The following is a 19,159-nucleotide window of genomic DNA, read 5'->3' on the forward strand; positions in this document are numbered from 1 at the left end:
TCAAGGAAAGGGGTTGGTGGTTTCTGACTCGGGACACCCGTGTGCCCTGTCTGTGGGCACTGCGGCGCTGACAAAGGCCAAAACGGCCTGTACTTCACCCTCCACTCCTCCAGAGACGGGAAGAAACTCATCCGCGGGCGTCAGGTCCGTCACAAACAGTTAAGTTCCTGGAGTTAGACTGCGTCCGGGTTCGAAAGCTGCTTGGTTTACTGGAGCCTCAGTGAGGAAATGTGACTAACACACCACGTGACTTAGAACATTCCCAGCTTAGGGTGCACTAAAGCAACTCGGCATATACACACCTGAGTTCCCGCTGTGGCACTAGAAACCATGAGGTTTCGGGTTCAATCCCTAGCCTCCCTCAGTGGGTTAAGGATCCGGCGTTGCCATGAGCTGTGGTGTAGGTCACAGACGTGGCTCGGATCTGGCCTTGCTGTGGCTCTACGGCTCCAACTAGACCCCTAGCCTGGGATCCTCCATATGCCATGGTGTGGCCCCAAAAAAGACAAATGACAAAAAAACAAAAAAACAAGTACACACTTCATTTGCTTGTCTGCACAGGAGGCTATACAAGCATTTAAGTAAGTGTGATGAAATGAACGTCAAAAACATAAGAAACCGTTAGGTTAGAGCAGGGAACCATGCCCGCCCCCCCAGCAGCACCGAAGCCCAGAGCAAAGACTCTCTGCAGCCACAGAAGAACCGTTTTGAAGGGCCCTAGCAGGTAAGATGTACTTAAGAGAGGCCAACAGCTTTTTTGACTGGCCACACGGTAGACGCCACGAGAACCCTGCACGCAGCAAGCATCTCAGTGAGACGGTCTGGGGATACTTTATTCTCAGGAGAGGTGAAGCTGTGCTCTTGGCTTTGTTTGTGGAAATGGTCTTTTGATCTCAAACCAAGCAACTTCTTCCCAAGCTCAACTGTTCTCCCACTGCCAGAAGCAGAGAAGGTGGTCATAGAAGGAGCAAGTGGCTAGCAGGCTGATGTCAGAACCAGCTGCCTCTGGGCAGTGGTCACAGCCACAGGCCTTGATCTGCGAGGGGAGCGGCCGGCCGCCGTTCTTCGCCACAGCTGTGAGCGGCTGGAGAGGAGCCCTCAGCTTGTCTCCACTCCGGAGCTTGGTGCCACCCTCTCCGTCACTGGCCACTAAATGATCCAAAGAGGGTGCTGGCGGCTGGCCCTCAGCCTTCAGGGTACAGACCGGATCTGCTGTTCCGGCTCCTGGGTCCCTGCAGGGAAGGGACCCTTCGCTGAATGACGGCGGGGTCTGTGGGAGACGGTGGAAGTGGAGCCAGGCCCAGTCGACCCCATACAGCAGCGAGTTGGGCAGGGTGTGGGACAGAGAGACTGCACAGGCCTCCCGCTTCTCCTCTGGAGCGAGACAGGAGGACAGGAGAAACAGAACGAGAAACAGAACGTTATCCCAGGGTTCATCCCATCACCCTCAGCCAGTGGGCCCGGCCCACCCGCAGAACGGGAATCGGCCAAGAGCAAATACTTGTCACACACAGGGCTGTTGAGACGGGGACAGGACAGGGAAGCACAGGCCTTCATCCTGCAGTGAGCACGCAGTGTACCCGAGAGGAGGCAGCCCGCCCCGCAGAGCTCCTCGCCAAGGACTCGCAAAGCCAAGAACAAAGGAGTCGGCAGGGAGGCTGGATGGAAGGGGGACGTGTGAAGCACGCTCGTGCGAAGCACGGCGGTGGAGAGCCTGCCGCGTGCGAGGACCTGCAGACGGGTGGACGTGGCTGAGGAGTTGCCAGCTGGAAGGCCCAAGGGCCGGCACTCGGTCTGCAGCCAGCCTGGAGGCTGCGACACTGGACGGGGCCACGCGGCCTCCCAAGTGCGGGGATCGCAAGCCACTCTGAATCCCGCCAGGAATGGTGACAAGGCAAGGCTGACGGCAGGTGGGATCAAGAGACCAGCCAAGACGACGACCGCGGTGCTGGAGACCCACGAGCCGCTGCTCCCAAAGCAGGCGTGGCCCGAGCAGAGGCGGCTCCGGGGAGGAGCTGGACGCAGACACACACGCTGGCCACGCCGAGGAAGGAAGCTCCCCGAAGACTGCCCATGCCCCTCAGTGTGACCGCCATGCCCCCAATGTGACCGCCTGTGCCCCTCAGTGCGACCGCTGGGACTGTGAGGGTCCACCACTGGCAGCACCGGCTCAGGCCCAGGCCCCCCGTGGACACAGCAGCCTCAATGCTGCCCAGCACCTGACACGGCTGGCGCAGCAGGGCTGCTGTTCAGGCGCATGTGGAGCATGAACCGAACCTGCAGGCAGCAAGTGACAGGAAGCTCCACGCAGTGGAGACAGGTAGGAACAGTACAAGCAGCACTGTGACCACAGCAATAACAGGTACTAACACCCTCCAAACGTAAGTGCTTTGCCTAGGGGTTCCCGTCATAGCGCAGCGGTTAACAGATCCGACTAGGAACCATGAGGGTGCGGGTTCGGTCCCTGCCCTTGCTCAGTGGGTTAACGATCCAGCGTTGCCGTGAGCTGTAGTGTAGGCTGCAGACGCGGCTCGGATCCCGCGTGGCTGTGGTTCTGGCGTAGGCTGGTGGCTACAGCTCCAATTCGACCCCTAGCCTGAGAACCTCCCTATGCCGCAGGAGCGGCCCAAGAAATGGCAAAAAGACCAAAAAAAAAAAAAAAAATCAAGATGACTTCTTTACACATCTTTAGGCAAATCAATTTCAAAATGTTATGAAATGAACGACCGCCTAGGAAAATAGGGTTCACCAAAACTGACCCCAGCAGAGACATGATGCCTAACCAAACCAATTTCCAAGGGAAAATGTAGAGAAAGTTAACAAGAAACCATCACTCAAAAATCCATCAGGCCTGAGTGCCACTGTGGTGCCGCAGGATCGGCTGGGCCCGCATGAAGCTTCCATCCCCGGCCGGGACGCGGACAGCGGGTGAAAGGATCCCACATCGCTGCTGCAGCAACTGTAGGTCACGACTAGTCTGATCAATGATGAAACTGACAGAAACAATTTTTTAAAATTTGTAAGATAGCACAATATGAAATGACCATCCCCCCAAAACAGAAGCTTTCAAATACTCAGACAATATCCAGTTAGAAGATACAGTGAAAGAGAAAACTCCACTTACAATAGCAACACAAAAGCTAAATTACTTAGGAATAAAGCTAACAAGCAATGTACTTAGACACAGAGGAGTGAGAGCCGGAAGCCTCTCAAAGATACAAAGCAGATGGGGGCAAATGGAAAGCCATCCCCTTTCTTGAATAAAATGACCCCAGATGGTAAATAAGCCAGCTGGTAATTTGTATCTAATGCAATCCCTAGTTTAAAAAAAAAAGGAGTTCCCGTCCTGGCGCAGTGGTTAACGAATCCGACTTAACGAATCCGACTAGGAACCATGAGGGCGGGTTCAGTCCTTGCCCTTGTTCAGTGGGTTAAGGATCCAGCGTTGCCGTGGGCTGTGGTGTAGGTTGCAGACACGGCTCGGACCCAGCGTGGCTGTGGCTCTGGAGTAGGCTGGCAGCGACAGTTCCGATTGGACCCCTAGCCTGGGAACCTCCATGTGCTGCGGAAGCGGCCCAAGAAATGGCAAAAAGACAAAAAAAAAAACAAAAACAAACAGTTTTCCTGGGACAAGCAAAGCAGACACCCAAGTTCAAATACTGGAATAGTCAGCAAGTCTTTGAAAAGAGGTGGCCGTTACACATGCACCAGAGTTTCCACCATCAAAGAAGCTGCTGCCAACACATGAAGACAGAGCCCCTGGGAGGACAGCCCAAGTCCACCTGAAAAGTGCATACGCCCGAGACGCGGCATCTCGGTTCACTAGGGCGGATGCGGAGAGACTTGTCCATAAGCTGGTGTTGAGATCGTGGCACACGCCACACGGAGGAACACGGGTCCAACTAAAAGGTGAAACCGTACAGGTCCTAGGAGAGGATGCTGGTGAACTCCTCTATGCTCTGGATGTGGGAGGGAGAAGGCTGCATTTTTTCTTTTTTTTAACTTTTGCATTTCTTTTTAGTGCCACACCGCCAGCACACAGAAGTTCCCAGGTTAGGGCTTCAACGGAGGCTGCAGCTGCTGGCCTGCACCACAGCCACAGCAACACCAGATCCAAGCCGCATCTGCAAGCTATGCTGCAGGCCGCAGCAATGCCAGATCCTTAACTCGCTGAGCCACAATGGGAGGTCCAGGGAAAAGCTTTTTATTTTTTTTTTTTTTGCCTTTTGTCTTTTTAGGGCTGCACCCACGGCATATGGAGGTTCCCAGGCTAGGGGTCCAATCGGAACTACAGCCGCCCGCCTACACCACCGCCACAGCAACTCGGGATCCGAGCCGTGTCTGCGACCTACACCACAGCTCATGGCAGCACCGGATCCTTAACCCACTGAGCGAGGCCGGGGATCGAACCTGCAACTTCATAGTTCCTAGTCAGATTTGTTTCCGTTGCGCCATAACAGGAACTCTGGGAAAGGCTTTTTAAATCCAAAATCTAGACTTGGAATTTCACTGTGGCAGAGTGGGTTAAGGATCCAGCACAGGTCACAGCTGAAGCTCAGATGTGATCCCTGGCTGGGGAACTTCCATATGCCACAGGAGCAGCCAAAAAAAAATAATAATAATAAAAAAAAAATCTCAACTTCATGAAAAAAAAATCTTTAACTTTGATTACATTTTAAAAAAACTTTTGCATGGGGTAAAAAAACACTATAGGCAAAAAAAAAAAAAAATCAAGACAACAAACAGAAAAAAAAATATTTCCAACGTAAACCTGAGATAAAGCGCTAATGTCACTAATACAAAAGAATTCTTTAAACCAAGGGAGACAAAGACTGAGCAGAAGCCAGAGAGAAAAACAGGCAAAAGACAGACAAAGGTAATTCACAAAAAATAAAATATAAAACCAGCCCTTCAACAATTAGAGACATGCAAATTCAAACTGCTTTGAGAGGTCACTTCACACTTATCAGATGCAAAACTCCCAAAGCTGGGAGACAAACTTGGCCAGGCTGCAGGAAGCAGGCATTCTCACAGGTGTCTGCGAGATAACAATATTAGACACGTGCTGGTCCTTCGACCCTGCAATCCCGCCTCTAGGCAGTGACCCTGAAGATACACCACCAACGAAACAAAATATACATGAAGCATTGTTTGTAACGATAAAATACTGGAGGAGGGAGTCCCCTTGTGGTGTAGTGGGTTAAGGATCTGGCGTTGTCACTGCTGTGACTCTAGTTACAGCCGTGGCATGGGTTCAGTCCCTGGCCCAGGAACTTCCACATGCTGTGGGCGTGGTCAAATAAATAAAAATTTTAAAAATATTGAAAGTAATCTATACACACACAGAAAATTGGAAGAGAGAAACTATAGTATACCCACAAAACGGAGTGATGTATAACTTAAAAACAAACAAACAAGGAAGCTCTAAAAACCAGTATGGAGCAATTTCCAGGATGTATTTTAAAAGTGAAATAAACACAATATGAAAGAGTATATATAGAAAGAACTATGGATATACAGAGAAACACACATGCCTATATCTGCAAAAAGATACACAACTGTAACAAAACCCTAAAGAAATGGGTTTTCTGCAGGAGGTGAGTGGGAACTAGGGAAGAAAGGGCCGATATTCTTCTGAGCACTTTTTAACATAATTTTAATTTCTAGAACATCGTTCATGTTTTTACACATAAAGAAAGAAAAACGAGGAGTTCCCATCATGGCTCAGCAGTTAACGAACCTCAGATCTATGAGGATGTGGGTTTGATCCCTGGCTTCGCACAGTGGGTTAAGGATCTGGCATTGCCGTAGCTGTGGTGTAGACCAGCAGCTGCAGCTCTGATTCGACCCCTAGCCTGGGAACCTCCATATGCTGTGGGTGTGGCCCTAAAAAAAAAAGAGAGAAGAAAAAAGAAAAACTTAATCAACGAGGATGAAGAAAAACATCCTTTTAAGAAAAGAGAGACAGGAGTTGCTGCTGTGGCACCACGGGATAGGCAGCGTCTTCGGAGCCCTGGGACACGGCCCGAGGCCCAGCACAGTGAGTTAAGGATCTAGTGCTGCCGCAGCTGCCAAAGGTCGCAACTATGGCTCGGATCAGATCCCTGCCCCGGATTTCCATGCGCCCCAGGGCAGCCAAAAACGAAAAGAGAGAAAGAGAGAAAAATGATCCTAATTGTACTTCAAATACAGTTACCACGCAGAAAAAAAGCCCCTGCCAAGTTACTTCTGAACATAGGACTTTGACTAAATCAAATCGATGTAGCCAAGGGAACTGCGGGAGCAATTCCGCATCACTGAAACCTGCAGGGCTGCTGCTGGTTTGAACCAGCGGTGATCAGTGAGGGTGAACGGGTCCTGGGAGCCGGGGAGGAGCCCAGAACGCGGGCGGTAAGAGAACCCTGGGGCTGGAATGACTCGGGGGCGGGGGGGGGGGGGGTCACTCTGGCCTCGGGTTCTAAATGCACACACACACACAGCACGGGGCACACACGTATACAAACATAACGCACACAAACGTGCACGTTCACAGAGACGTGGATACACACATGTGTTAGCCCGCATGCACACACAGACTCCACGCACACAGAGACACGTGTGAACACAGCCACACCCTGCAGATCCCACAGGTTCGCTTCTGGGCACTGCGACAGTGGAATACTGCAGTACAACAAATCACACCAATTGTCTGGTTTCCCAACGGACTGAAAAGTTATACTCACACCAAACGGTAGCATACAGTAAGTGTGCTACAGCATCGTGTTTTTAAGAAGTGTATTTAAAAAAGACTTTATTGCTAAAGCATGATAAGCATCATCAGCCTTCAGCAAGGAGGTGGAGGGTTTTGAAGTATTTTGAGAATTACTAAAATGGGACAAGAGATATGTGAGCCAACAGATGTGCTCGACACGGGCTCACCACGAATCTCCCATTTGCAGAAATGCCGTGTCCGTAACACACCACAGGGCGAGGTGAGCTGCGCACACGGCACCCGCCGCTACAGGCACACCTGGTAACCAGGTCTTGGACTCTGAACACCACTCAGCACTACGGGGATCCAGGCCTTCCTGGAGATGCCGCTGGTCCCAGGCGTGGAGACACGAAGTGAACCTGCAGCACGCCAGGCAGAGGGCAAGGCAGCGCAGCGGGCCCGCCCCGTCCACGGACACTGAGGACGGAAAACCGCGACTCTCAGTTGTACCGGGGATGACAACACAGAAAATCCAAACCAAAACAGAACAAAAACCCTGCGATTCTCAGTGGGTTGGACCTGCGGGTTCAGAACCCTGGGATACGGAGGGCTAACTGCACCCAGAACCCAGGAGGACACACGGGGGGGACACCACGCCACCACAGACAGCGTCAAGGGCGCCCATGGAAACTGGGACAGGGAGCCCCTACAGCGAGCTGTGGTTCTGCACCCATGGCTCCACAGCAGCTGCAGACTGAAAACAGCCAGAGGCAAATCCCAGAAAGCAAACTGTGAGTATGCCGCCTCCACAACTACTTCCAGAGTATGGACTGGGTGTCTACCACTGACGGCAGAGCGTGGGCTTCGCAGCACGGTCATCAACACTCGAAAGATGACTAAAGCGTCGAGGGGTGAGCTTAGTTTACGTGCAAAGACCACATCGTTTCACGCCAGGGACCTGGTACCTGCAGGGAGTCCTGGCACCCACCCCTGCAGGTACCCAGGCATGTGGGGAGTAAATACATAAAAACAGACAGACATGGGCGTTCCTGTCCTGGCACAGCGGAAACAAACCTGACTAGGAACCAGGAGGTTGCAGGTTCGATCCCTGCCCTTGCTCAGTGGGTTAAGGATCTGGCATTGCCATGAGCTGTGGCGTAGGGCGCAGACGTGGCTCAGATCCTGAGTTACTGTGGCTGTGGTGTAGGCCGGCAGCTACAGCCCCAATTAGACCCCTAGCCTGGGATCCTCCATATGCCACAGGTGTGGCCCTAAAAGGACAAAAAAAAAAGGAAAAAAGAAACTGACAGACACGAGGAAAAAGAAAGCTCTTCCTTACAAAAGAATGGTAATAAAAAATGAAGAATCTAATAGTTAGAAAATCACAATTTTGCAATTACAATAATAATTTACTCAGGCAAGAATCATCAATGGATTCAGGGAAACTCTGGTGAGAAACATAGGTTCAAAGACTCCGCCCACAGACCCTGAGTGACGACAAAGGGGAAACAGGGCCTTCACAGGGAAGAAACCCACGGGAGACAACCTCAACCATTAGGTCACATCGCCATTAGCAGTAAAGGGACAAAGCAGCACCATGTGCCTCCTGAGCCCACAGAGGAGGGCAGAATGTCACTGCTGTGGTCCTGGCCACAGCACACAGCACAGGCGAACACACTCCAGATGCAAAGCTGTGAGCAGACTGAAAGCAACGAGCACCTGCGAGTGGCCCTCCTGGTACCAGATGAGACGGGCTGCAGAGAGGCACCGAAGGAAGGTAGCAGAGGGACCCCTGTGCCGGTCACGGGTCAGCGCGTCAGGAGAGCGCCCGTGTGAGCCTCCCACACCTCCGGCCGCAGCTGCGAGACCTCTGCCACAAAAACAGACAGAAATCAGGGAGCAGACAGACACCATTCAACAAGAGCAGAGACGACTTTCGGGGAGGAACAGCCAGACAGAAGACGGCTAAGCAGGGCCCTCTGCCCAGGACGCTGGAACACACATTCCGCTCAGAGGCAGCGGGGGGCCTCCCGGACAGACCACAGGCCAGGCCACAAACGCGTTCCGATAAACCTAAAAGGAACCCACGATGGAAGAAAATTAGAAGTCAGCCACAGAGAGAAATTTAGGATGCTTGCATAAACATGGAAATCAAACCCACGCTCATAGACAACGCCTGCGTCAGGAAGAAATCACCAGGGCGGCTGGACGAAAGCGCCTCGCGCAGGCTCAGGGGACGCTCAGAGGAGAACGCCCTACCCTCGACGCCCACGGGACAGAGAAGGCTGCAGACCCTTCCCCGGGAACCGGGACGGCGCTGACCCAGGGACAAGAGTCGGCGCCGAGACGGAGGCCTGAGGGCCCGTGAGGAAGCCCCTGAGAGCCACCGCAGGAGGAGACTGGCCTTGCAGCCACGACGGGAAGGCCGTGCGGCCTACAGCCCTCTCCTTGCACCGAGGAGAGGCCGGGAGATCTGGGGGGGACGCGGGGGAAGAGCGGGCACCGGGGGTTTAAGAAAACACGCCCCGGTCCTGACAGTGAGCGTTACCGGCTAGAGAAAGATGCAAGGTTCGCCTGCGATCCCGAGGGCTCCCGCAGTGCCAGCCTGTGCAGGGGGCTGCCCCTGCTCAGGCAGGGCTGGCCTCTGCCCAGATGGCGGGCCGAGGGAGGAGGGCACCGCGTCTGGGATGTGAGACCACAGAGACGGCGCTGTCGGCGAGGAGGCAGCCTTGGCCGAAGGTGGGGCAGGGACGGCTGTGCAAGCGCCCGGCACCGACGCTCCCGAGGAGCGGGGCCAACAGGGCCAGGAAACGGCGGCGTGCAGCAGGAAGCCACACAGCTGAGGTGCCAGGGTGGCGCCACGGGTCGAGAGGGCGTGCTTGACACTGAGATTCTGCAATTGGCAGCGTTAGGAGTCACGGCGAGGCCTGGGGGTGACCCTGGGAAGAAGAGCTCAGCGGAGCGAGGGGCAGGAAGCTGGGGGCCCCCGCCCCAGGCCCGGCCGCCGCGGGTCCCCACTCACCTATTGCCTTTTGGCAGTTGAGGATCTTAAAGCCACTGTGCATACACGCAGCCAGGAGCAGGTGGTGGTGGAAAGGGTGCCACTTGAGCCTCCACACCCCGCCCTGCACGGGCACGTCTGTGAACGGCTCCTTCATGCTCCGAGTGTCCCAAAGTAGAACGTGCTCGTCATAGCTGAAAGCCATCGGTCACAGGGAGAGCGTGCGACAAGGCCCGGAGCACGGAGCACCGCCCACCAGGACGCGACCCCTTCCCGAACCCCGGCCCCTGCGCTCTGGCTTGAGGCTTGGCCCAGCCGAAGAGCACACAGGTCAGCCGGCACAAGGAGAGGAAGGGACAGGTGCAGACCCCAGGGGACTCACCTCCCCGTGGCCAGGATGTTCTCCCGATGGGGGCTACTCTGGATGCTGCACACGCCCATGGAGTGTCTGCAGGCAGAGGGCAAGGCCTGAGCAGGGCCCCTCTGCCAGTGGAAGCCCGCGGAGGGGGCGAGCGCCGGCCCCTTGAGGATTTACCTCCTGCTCGTGAACACGGGGGTGCTGGGCAGCCTGGTGTCCCAGCCTCTCAGAAGGCCATCGTCCCCACCTGCGTGCAGACAGCGAGGCTCACTGCCAGCCGAAGGCACCGACGAGGAAGGGGCCGTCCCTCAGGGACGGGATTCGTGTCTGGGAGATGCTCCCGCGTGCTTCTGCCTCGCCGCGAGCTGCCGCCACGCAGAACCCCAAAGACAACCCCCCAGAAAGAGTCGCCCCTCAGACACCGGCAGAGAAGAAGGGAAAGACTGAGGCTACGCCCGCAGGAAAAATGCGGACGGGGAAGCTACGGGCAGAATGATCGGGTCACAGGTGACTCACCCTTCAGGCTCCTGACTGCCAGGAGTAAGGACTGCTGCGTCAAAGAGCTCTGAACAAGGAGCTCCCATGTGGCTCAGCAGCTTAAGAACCAACTAGGATCCATGAGGACGCAGGCTCGATCCCTGGCCTCCCTCCGTGGGTTAAGGATCCAGTGTTGTCGTGAGCTGTGGTGAATCTGAAGGTGCAGCTTGGATCCCATGTTGCTGTGGCTGTGGTACAGGCCAAGAGCTGCAACTCTGATTCGACCCCTAGCCTGGAAACTTCCATATGCTGCAGGTGCGGCCTTAAAGAGAAACATTTTAAATTAAAAAGAAAAAAAGAGTTCTGAACAAGACCTGCATGCAGGAGGCATCGGACAGGGAGGGTTTTTTAAAGTTCTGGGAAGCTACGGAACACCTCCAAGTGTCTTAAAGGGAAATACCGTCTGTTTTCTCTCTAGGGCTGCACCTGCAGCACACGGCAGGTCCCGGGCCAGGGCTCTTATGAGCTGCAGCTGCCGGCTGACAGCACAGCCACAGCAACGCGGGATCTGAGCCTCGTCTGCAACCTACACCACAGCTCACAACAATGCCGGATCCTTCATCTACGGAGCAAGGCCAGGGATTGAATCTGCATCCTCATGGATACTAGTCAGGTTCATTACTGCTGAGTCACAATGGGAACTCCTAGGATCACATAGTTAATGCTTATCGCCCCCTGAGAGAGGCTCCTTTCTGGATTACTTGCTGTCACACCCTTGAACAGTCTCGGGGAAGGACAGATATGTAATCTTCTGAGCTTTCACTTGCGGGTTAGTTCCACCTTGAGGCTTAGCAAATTCATACCAAGGGCATAGGAGGGCAGTAATTTAACAGTTGGAGACTAATGCACTCAACGCATGTCTATTGAGCACCTACTATGTGCCAAGCACTGTTCCAGAGGGTTGGGAGCCTGGGAGAGTAAGACAGACGGAAGTCTCTGCTTCCACTGAGCTTCCATCACGAGGGAGGGGAACAGCGACCACGGAGTGTAATGTGTACTGGTAAGCGTGACACCCACAGCAGGTGACACGTGCTCGGGAAAGAAAAAGGGTAGAGCAAGCTGAGGGGGTCCGGGGTGACGTGGGCAGGTGCAGGCTGTCCTGTTTCAGAGCCCAGTGTGTCTAAAGAGCTGTGAGTAGCCAGCATGGCCAGAATGACAGGCACGCGCAGCAGAAGAGAAGGTTGTGAGAGCAGGAGGAACAGCCAGGGTGCGGGGCCTTGCAGGCCACAGGGAGGGCTTTGGCTTTGGCTCAGAGTGGAGTGGAGCTGTTGTAGAGCACTGAACAGAAGAATGACGCTTTCTGACATGTTTTAAAATATAAGAGGGAGTTCCCGTCGTGGCCCAGCGGAAACGAATCTGACTAGTATCCATGAGGACGCAGGTTCGATCCCTGGCCTCGCTCAGTGGGTTAAGGATCCGGCATTGCTGTGGCTGTGGTGTAGGCTGGCAGCTAGAGCTCGGATTCAACCTTCAGTCTGGGAACCTCCATATGCCACAGATGCGGCCCTAAAAAGACAAAAAAAAAAAAAAAAAAGGACAACGATGACCAAGGGTAAGAGGAGCCCTGTTGCGAAGGTGCGGGTACAGACTGCGGGGCGAGGGCAAGGGCTGGTGTGTCACGCAGCTGAGTGAGGAGAAGGGCTCGGGCAGGCGGGAAGGCTGTCTTGTGCGAAGGGTAAGCGGAGGCTCTCCTGGCGGAGCACACGTGGGGTGGAAAAGAAAGAGGAGAAACCCATGTGTCAAAAAACCTATAACCCGGTTTTCTTTACAAAGAATGGCAGCTCACATTTGAGGCTCAGCCACAGGCTCAGGGCCCGGATGGGCCGATTCTGCGGCCCCCGTGGTCGCAGGTCGCAGCTGTTGCTGCCACAGGGATCTGCGGCGCGCCGCTGAGCGCCTGGGGATGGCTGTGCGGGTGGATGGACGGGTGGGTGGGTGGCTGGCGGACAGTGGTGTGCTCAGGCCTGTGCATTTTGTTTTGGCTTTTGCTCCTTTTGGCTCCTCTGTAGGCCTCGCTCTGCAGCCTTTCCTGCCTTCCTTCAAGCACCATGACCACGTCTTGGGGTTGCTTTCATTTTCTTTCTTTGATTTTAGGGCTGCATTTGAGGCATATGGAAACTCCCAGGCTAGGGGTGCAGCCCTAAAAAGACAAAAGGCACCTGTGATCGTCACGAGGATGAGCACAGGGCGCCGTGAGAATGAGCGTGGAGGACGGAAGCTGCCAGTTTGTTTGTGTCTTTCCTTCCTTCTTCCTTTCTTTCTTTTTCTTACAGCCACACATGTGACACACGGAGGTCCCCAGGCTAGGGGCTGAATTGGAGCTGTAGCTGCCGGCCTACACCACAGCCACAGCCACACCAGACTGGGCCACATCTGAGACCACAGCTCACGGCAATGCCAGATCCTTGAGCCACGGAGCGGGGCCAGGGATTGAACCTGCGTCCTGATGGGTACTATGTCAGGTTCTTTACCCACTGAGCCACAGTGGAACTCCCTGCACAGCATCTCAAAAGACGAGGGTTTAGCTGAGCTCTGCCAGAAAAGCAGAATTAAAAAAAATTAAACTGAGGCATTCCTACCATGGCTCAGGAGTAATGAACCCAACTAGTGTCCTTGAGGACTCCCCTGGCCTCACTCAGTGGGTTAAGGACCCGGTGTTGCCACGAACTGTGTAGGTCGCAGATGCGACTCAGATCCTGCATTGCTGTGGCTGTGGCGTAGGCCGGCAGGTGCAGCACTGATTTGACCTCTGGCCTGGGAACGTCCATAGGCTGCATGTGCGGCCCTAAAAAGCAAACAAACAAACAAACAAAAATTAGCCTGAGATTGGAGAGCACGTGGACTGGAAAGGGTTGCAAACAAACGCAGGCTGTCGCTCCGTGACAAGCGGAGAGCGAGCAAGGGGGCCGATGTGGGCCACCAAACCCTGTCCTGGGGTCAGGACACGAAGGGAGGTGCAAGGCTAGGGGCTAAGGGTCAGCTGGAGACCCTCAGAGTGAGCCTGGGAGCAGCCGGGCAGGAGCTCTGGGCAAAGGCAGTCCTTTCTGGAAGCGAGGCAGCCACTGAGGCCAGGAAAGCGACAGCGCAGCGTGAGAAGAGGATCCAGACAGAGGCCAGAGGACAGCGAACGCTTTGGTGCCAGGGAAGGGGGAGCGACCGGGAAGAAGCAGCCTGTCTAGGCGCGGGCCAGACAACCAGGGACAAGGACAAGCTGGGAGGGCGGGGCCGGGCTCCGCGGGAGGGGCCCTGACAGCACCTCCGGACAGGCCAGCGGAACAGCCCTGCCCAGAGCTGGCGGTGGCAGCAGCACGCTGCCAGCAACTGGATGCAGGAGACCAGGGCCCGGCTCTCCCCTCTGGCACCGCAAACCCAGTGGCTCCTCTTTGGTCTCCTCCCCAAGCCACGGGCCCTCCCACCATGACTTCTCTTTGCCTGGAAAAGGGGTGACCGCGCCCCCCTCACTCCAAGAGCCCCCCTCACCTACACACCCCTCACTCCCACGGCCCCCCACTCCCAGGGCACCAGGCAGAGCAGGGGTATCTGACTGGATTTCTGCACTGAGTGCCAGGGTCCAACACCCAGGGCACCAAAGGTGGGGCGCTCACAGGAGCTGCTCCAGCACCGGGGGTGGTGTCACCTGAAACCTCACAAGGCCTGCAGCAGAAACCTGTGCTCCGCTCTCTGAGAAACAGCCAAGTGATGAATGCCGACCTCAGCCTTCGCCCCAGAAAACACAGCGTCCACTCAGGGCCTTCCAGACCCAATGTGTCCAGAATCAGCCCCTGACTCAGACCTCGCCTGCCCACCCCCCGGCCAGTCCTCAGAGAGGGGACAGCCCGCCAGTGCTCACCTGAATACACGGTCTCCGTCTGCCAGTAATTGAAAGCGGCAATCCAGGCCTCAAAGTGATGGGCCTGCCACGTGGCCACATGCTGCAGTCCTGGCCCAGCCTCGCTCACCTGCAAGAGGTGCAGCCGTCCGCTGGAGTCGCTGCTGATGATTTTCAAGGGCTGGTCACTGGCCCTGGACACAGGGAACCAATGGAGAGATCGGGCCGGAATTGATTCACTGACGCAGACTCGCTATCTCTTCCAGTTCTCAGGTAACACTTCACGCCCCCAGACACGTCATAGAGGGGCTTCCACGGACCTGACGTGCGTGCGCACAAACCTCTCAAGAGGCCTGCCTGGGCAGAGAGCTAAGCTACCATGAGCTTGTCACAGTGCGCCAGGATCAGCATCTCCCGACGAAAACACTACTGCATTTTCTTTCTTTCTTTTTTTTTTTGTCTTTTTGCTATTTCTTGGGCCGCTCCCGCGGCATATGGAGGTTCCCAGGCTAGGGGTTGAATCGGAGCTGTAGCCACCGGCCTACACCAGAGCCACAGCAACGCGGGATCCGAGCCGCGTCTGCAGCCTACACCACAGCTCACGGCAACGCCAGATCCTTAACCCACTGAGCAAGGCCAGGGACCGAACCCGCAACCTCATGGTTCCTAGTCGGATTTGTTAACCACTGCGGCACGATGGGAACTCCTGCATTTTTTCTTTCTCTCTCTCTCTCTTTCTTTCTTTTGCTCATGTTTGGCACCCCCGTGGCATATGGAGCTCCCAGGCCAGGGATCAGATTGGAACCACAGTTTCAGCCTTCGCTGCAGCTGTGGCAATGCCGGTTCCCTAACCCACTTCGTCCCAGCGGCTCCCATGACGCAGGGGATCCTGTTGCGCCACAGCAAGGGCTCCCCCACTTTCTTTCTAGAAGGGGACTGGCAGCGATACTCCCAGGCCACACAAGGCGGCTTTCATTCTCTCCTGCATGAAAACAGGAAGGGGGAGTTCCTGTCGCGGCTCAATGGTTAATGAATCCGATTAGGAACCATGACGTTGCAGGTTCGATCCCTGGCCTCGCTCAGTGGGTTAAGGATCTGGCGTTGCCATGAGCTGTGGTGTCGGTTTTAGATGCGGCTCCGATCCCACATTGCTGTGGCTCTGGCGTAGGCTGGTGGCTTCAGCTCTGATGGGACCCCTGGTCTGGGAACCTCCATATGCTGCGGGAGTGGCCCTAGAAAAGGCAAAAAGACAACGAACAAACAAACAAATGAGAAACAGGAAGGGACCCTCAGAGGAAAGACCAATGCCAGCCTCACCTTCCAGCTTTCCCAGTGGACCAGTCCAAGGACAGGGCCAGACACTGCTTCTCCAGGGCAAAGCGGGAGAACGGCTGGAGGAGGAAAGTGTTCTGCCAGAGAGAAAGGAACACAATCCCAGGGACTCAGCCCCGGGACGCCGCGGAGACGGTTCCTCCGGTTCAGCTTTGCCGTCGTTCTCTCATCTGTTCAGCAAAGCGCGTGCTCACTCACAGCCGGACCAGAGGACGCTGCAGCACCGCGCCCTGCCCCCAGGAGCGCCCACACCCGAAGGACTTCCCACATGTGTGACCTCAGGGGGAGCAGGTCTGTGCTTCCTGGAGCCCTGGCTGTCCACGCGCTCCCAGAGCCCATCCCGGCGCCTGCACAGGCTCGAGGAAGGCCTGGTGCAGGCGCCCCAGCGCCCCGGGCCTCCAGAGTCGCTGGCATGTTCTTTCTCCAGGAACAGAGACAACTCCCGTTTGAAAACCACAGCCAGCCACTGTTCGCCTTTCCGAGATCCATGTCAGTTTCACCATCTCAGCAACCTAGACAGTGCTGAACGCTAGCAACAGGCTCCTCTCTTGGCTTTCCCTGCTCCGTCTCGAACCCTGGTTCTGGGCCCATGGGCCTCAGCTATGTCTTGCCTCAGTCCTAACACACGGCTGCTGCTCTCCGCTGGCCTGAAGCAAGGCCCTTTCCCACATGAGCTCTCAGCTGCCGTGAACCCAAGGCCCAGCAGGAACGCTGCTCCAACCCCCTCGCAGCACATGCAAGAGTGTGTGTCCCCACCAGGGCCAGGGCACCCGCTCCGTGCCTCCTGTTCCCTCCCTCAGCCGACACTGAGATGGGTCCTCTTGCAAAGGCACGGCACAGGGTCACTGCCAGGTGTTTGGGAAGACACACACAGGAATTGTGTGCTGTCCTAGTTATCGACAAGAAATAGCACTGTCAGCCAGGAAGTCCACTGCTCTTCCTAGCCCCAGCAGCATCAACGCAACAGTGCAGCTCTGGGCTTTCCCTACAGGACTTTCAGGTCCACTGAAGGTAAATGACTGGCCTGTCACTTCAGTCCTTCTGCTGGTGACACATAAGGTCTCTTCCTCTTGGAGTTAGATGCAAAACCCATCCAACTTAAAATAGACCGTGTGCTACCTTAGGGGATAAAGTTCACCAACGAGCAGAACTATCCTGGAAAAATGCTTCTATCAACACACCCTCCCTCCCAAACCCTCTGTCCAGGTTCCTACCACCCTCCACATGGCCTGGCTCTAGTCACTGACCTCGGATTGCACCAAGCGGAGAAGTTCTATGGACCCGCCAGCATCTGCCACGCCCAAGAGGGCGTGGCCAGCCACCTGACTGTGACACCTGAGGAGAGAACATAGGAGCCAGGAAGAGCACAGGATGTGCCCAGAACACAGCAGAGCACGATGCACCCCAGGAGCTTGTTGTCTAGGTTTCAGCTCCAAAACCGGGTTGGGGCCTACAATTTTGTTGCAACAGATTCCCCAGTTTATTGGAGTTCCCGTCGTGGCTCAGTGGTTAACGAATCCGACTAGGAACCATGAGGTTGCAGGTTTGATCCCTGGTCTCGATCAGTGGGTTAAGGATCCGGCGTTGCCGTGAGCTGTGGCGTAGGCCAGCAGCTACAGCTCCGATTGGACCCCTAGCCTGGGAACCTCCATATGCTGTGGGAACGGCCCAAGAAATGGTAAAAAAAAAAAAAAAGATTCCTCAATTTATGAAGCAGAAAACTAGCATCACTTCACAGAAGGACAGAAACTCCAGGGCTCAGAAACTGAAAATGGAAACAAGCCCCCAAGCCTGGAGCATCCTCCAGGCATCACCAAGTGGGCAGGACAAGACAACAAGGAAACAAACCCAAAGTTCAGGCTTCCCCTCTCTTGTCGGATGCTGCCAGGCATCAGGCTCCCAACTCAACCAACACACAGGTACCCACGACGATTCCAAAGAAGGGGAACGGTTATCAAAGCTGTACCATTTCATGTCCAGGATGGCATCAGTATCTCTTCTCTGGACCTCAACCAGCGGGCAAGCAGAGCTGTCCTCATTGAAGCTATACAGGTAGAGACGACCTAAACGGATCTGAGGCTCGTCAACATCCAGTCCGCTCTACAAAAAAATGCACATGTGTTCACTGATTCCCTTCACAGCCACCGAGGAACCCAAGGGATGGGAAAAGTGACTGAGACAAAGGAGAGGTTTGCCCAGGCGCCAGAACTCTGCCTGGAAGCAGCACCCCTGATATTCTGAGCTGGAGAAGTCTCTTCTCTTGGATGTGATGAATGAATAGGTGGGTAAGGGTCCTCTAAACGGCAAAAGGGGAGCTATGGTTAGGGTCCCCACAGGACCCGGTTTGCCTGGGACAGTCCTGCCTTAGGCCTGTGGCTCCAGTGACAACTTTCACTCTTAAAAGTGTCCTGGTTTGGGTCCGCATAGATACCCTCAAGAGATGAGGTATAGCTCCTCCAAAACCCCATTTTTCTCTTTCCTTTGGCCATTATCCATGAGCTTAAGCCACGCCTGCAGAGACGACATCCTGCGTTCAGGATGCAGTTTCTAATCTACGTTTTGGCCGCTAGGCCAACGTCGCATCTGCTTTTCCTTTTCAGGAAGACCTTCGCTTTTCAGCCTCCCCCTGCTGAGGATCAGGGAGGTCTCTCAACGCTTGTGGTCAGTTCTGCCTCTCAGGAACCTTTTCTTGCCTTTCTTAAGGGACGACTTCCATCCTGGGGCCTCAGCTGCTCGGGAAATGCCACCTGGCGGTGGCAGGCCTGCACGCCCCCGGCGCAAACCGCGCACCTTGCTCACCGGGTCAGCAGGCTGGTCGTTCGGCTTCTGCAGCTGGTAGGTGCCGCACACTAGCAAGTGCCTGCAGCCTTCCAGCGGGCACCACTCCACCGAGTCCGCGGTGTACTCTGTGTCCACCGCCTGCAACAGCCGGACGCGACTGCTGGCCGCCCAGCACTCGGACGAGGAGGACGTCGCAGCGACAGGGGTGGCGGACACTGGGAGGAGGCCTGAAGAAGCCAGCTTGAAAACGGGGTGGTAAGCCCGGCAAGGCGGACAGCACAGCCAAGGGTTGCGGGGCACGTTCCACTTCCGCCGTCTCCCCACTACTCCTTCCGGGGCGGGACTTCCGGTCCCCCGTTGCGGCTCCGCAAGAGGCCGGGCTCCCGCGCCCCCTGTCGGCGGACCTTAGAGGGCCCCACGTGCCCCGGCGCGCTGCCTGCCCTGGTGGCCAGACACCAGGCCTTGGAAGGGACAGCCAGTGTCCTGCACGGAGGCACGGGAGAGCTGGGCTCTGAAGGGGGAGCAGAGGAGGAAAGCAGAGCATGGGAGTAGGGTGTGCAAAGGCCCTGACATTCAGGGAGCCGTTCAAGGTCTGACCCAAAGGCCTGCGCCAGGGCTGCCCTCCCTGTC

At 55.6% G+C, this 19,159-nt stretch overlaps 1 protein-coding gene across 5 annotated transcripts; it reads right to left on the reverse strand.

Moving 5' to 3' along the window:
* Positions 1–815: 815 nt before the first annotated feature.
* DPH7 (diphthamide biosynthesis 7) lies at positions 816–18,557 on the reverse strand. Of its 5 annotated transcripts, none has more exons than XR_007133347.1 (10): positions 18,548–18,557; positions 17,715–17,848; positions 16,996–17,083; positions 15,734–15,825; positions 14,438–14,610; positions 10,228–10,297; positions 10,075–10,140; positions 9,714–9,886; positions 8,411–8,561; positions 1,332–1,374 (listed from the first exon to the last, which is right to left on the reverse strand). XR_007133347.1 is itself a non-coding variant. In XM_047769101.1 (9 exons), exons 2-9 carry the CDS (start codon positions 17,720–17,722, stop codon positions 920–922), a joined length of 1,107 nt encoding a protein of 368 aa, XP_047625057.1. In that variant the 5' UTR covers positions 17,723–17,848; positions 18,548–18,557; the 3' UTR covers positions 816–919. The 5 variants fall into 5 exon arrangements, 2 of the variants coding, with proteins under 2 accessions (XP_047625057.1, XP_047625058.1); XR_007133348.1 differs by lacking the exon at positions 1,332–1,374 and adding an exon at positions 2,635–2,993; XR_007133349.1 differs by lacking the exon at positions 1,332–1,374 and adding an exon at positions 6,774–7,168.
* Positions 18,558–19,159: the final 602 nt, after the last annotated feature.

The sequence above is a fragment of the Phacochoerus africanus genome, chromosome 2 (genome assembly GCF_016906955.1).
Source record: "Phacochoerus africanus isolate WHEZ1 chromosome 2, ROS_Pafr_v1, whole genome shotgun sequence".
NCBI classification, from domain to species: Eukaryota; Metazoa; Chordata; class Mammalia; order Artiodactyla; family Suidae; genus Phacochoerus; species Phacochoerus africanus.